At 64.1% G+C, this 2,145-nt stretch overlaps 1 protein-coding gene across 1 annotated transcript; it reads left to right on the top strand.

Annotated features, from left to right (window-relative positions):
- Positions 1–946: 946 nt before the first annotated feature.
- Positions 947–1,942, top strand: FOXB2 (forkhead box B2). Its single transcript, XM_054032995.1, has one exon. It carries the CDS (start codon positions 947–949, stop codon positions 1,940–1,942), a length of 996 nt encoding a protein of 331 aa, XP_053888970.1.
- Positions 1,943–2,145: the final 203 nt, after the last annotated feature.

The raw sequence follows: 2,145 nt of genomic DNA, 5'->3' as shown, positions 1-2,145 counted from the left end.
CAATTGGCCCCGCCCTGTCCCGCTGCGGACTTTGTGAGTGAAAGGGGCCGCCGGGGAGCGGCTTCTTGCCCCTTTCGCAGGAGTCGCTAAGTCCCTGAGCAACTGTCATGTGATAATAAGGCGAGCGGCGGGGGTCTCCTCATCTCCGGGATCATTACAAAACCGCGCTGGAGAGCTCTGCACAGCCACAGCAGCCGCCTCTCCGCCTGGCCCGAGGACAGCTGGCTCCAGCCCTCTCCGCCACGCGCAGGGCGCCGGCACCAGCACCACCGTAGCAGCGGCAGCGCGGCCAAACTTTAATGGGACACGGCGCCGTTTCCCCTGCTTGCCGGGGCCAAGGGCAGGTGTGCGCTGAAGGACGCAAAGACCATTCGTCCTCCGAAGCGCTCCAGAAAAAGCCCCCGCAGCAACTCCCGCAAATAAAGTCTGCGCGCGGGAGGCCGCAGAGTGCGAAGCCGGGAAACTTTCCGGCTCCCAACAGGCGCCGGCAGCAGCGGCTGTGCGGGGAAGCCGAAAGGTTGGGGCATAAACGGAGACAAGCAGCGCTTCCCCCTCCGTTCGGGTGTCGCTCTCCCCGCTCAATAGCCCCCGGGGCGGCTTAGAGAGCTGCACGTTTCGGGCAGGATATCGTGCTGGGGGGAGGGGGAAAGTGGGGTGCGGGGCATGTGAGAGACGCTCATTCTCGCCCCCGCGTCTGGCAGCGCCCCGCGTCTCGCCAAGTGCGCGCGGGTTAGCGGGAGCAGCGCGCGGCCAGTGCGGAGTTCGCGGCGGGACACGCAGCGGGATGCAGCGGGGCTGGGAGGCAGCGATTAGCGGGACGCGGAGCCAGGGGGCGCGATAGACGGGAGACGCGTGTGTCGGTTGGCGGGAGACCGAGGAGGCGGGGGGCGATTATCAGGCGATAGGGACCGTGGGGTCCGGATTAGCGGGCACACAGGGGGCGGCGATGCCGAGGCCGGGGAAGAGCTCGTACAGCGACCAGAAGCCCCCCTACTCCTACATCTCGCTGACGGCCATGGCCATCCAGCACTCGGCCGAGAAGATGCTGCCCCTGAGCGACATCTACAAGTTCATCATGGAGCGCTTCCCCTACTACCGCGAGCACACGCAGCGCTGGCAGAACTCCCTGCGCCACAACCTCTCCTTCAACGACTGCTTCATCAAGATCCCGCGCCGGCCCGACCAGCCGGGCAAGGGCAGCTTCTGGGCGCTGCACCCGGACTGCGGCGACATGTTCGAGAACGGCAGCTTCCTGCGGCGCCGCAAGCGCTTCAAGGTGCTGCGCCCCGAGCCGCCGCTGCCCGGCGGGGTGCCCAAGGGCCCCGCGCACCCGCCGCACGTGGTGCACTACTTCCACCCGCAGCACCCGGGCAAGATGCAGGGCCTGGGCACCTCGGAGGCGGCCGTGGCTGCCGCTGCCGCCGCCGCTGCGGCCGGCGTAGGGAGGCTGCCCCAGTTCCAGCCCTACGGCCTCAATGGGAGCAGCCCGTCGTCGGGCTTCAAACACCCCTTCGCCATCGAGAACATTATCGGGAGAGATTACAAGGGGGTGATCCAGGCCAGCGGGCTGCCCTTGGCTTCAGTGATGCACCATCTCGGGTACCCCGTGTCCAGCCAGCTCAGCAACATGGTCAGCTCCGTGTGGCCGCACGTGGGGGTGATGGACTCGATGGCCAGCATGCCCGTGTCTCACGAGTATGGACCATTTGGGGTGCCCATGAAGGCTCTCTGCCACCCACCCGGCCAGACTATGCCAGCGGTTCCTGTGCCCATCAAACCCACCCCGGCTCTGCCACCTGTGTCTGCCATCCCCGCTCTGACAGTCAACCCTTCGCAGATCTGCCCTTCCACTTCGCCAGCGTCTTCTTCCCTCCTTGAGCAGACTCCGCCAACCCCCTCTGAGGGCAAGAGCGCCTTACACTCTGTCCTAGTACATTCCTAAAGGGCACGGGCAGAGAGAGAGAGAGAGAGAGAGAGACGCCTAGCCACAAAGGGTGTATTTGTAAGGGCAAGGGATCTATCTGAGAAATGGGCTCTTAAATGGTTTGATTAATATAACCTATCTGGTGTCTGTGTTTATATATTGTACAATCAGATTATTATTGAGAGCCAGGTTTCAGGTAAGAGCTTCTATTGTTGTTAACT

This window comes from Malaclemys terrapin, chromosome 6 (genome assembly GCF_027887155.1).
Source record: "Malaclemys terrapin pileata isolate rMalTer1 chromosome 6, rMalTer1.hap1, whole genome shotgun sequence".
Classification (NCBI taxonomy): Eukaryota; Metazoa; Chordata; order Testudines; family Emydidae; genus Malaclemys; species Malaclemys terrapin.
The sequence above is the reverse complement of the archived record's forward strand: the minus strand, read 5'-3'. Positions and strand labels throughout refer to the sequence as shown.

Excerpts from the sequence above, each read along its gene's own strand:
- FOXB2 (XM_054032995.1), top strand. The coding sequence starts at position 947 with ATGCCGAGGCCGGGGAAGAGCTCGTACAGCGACCAGAAGCCCCCCTAC.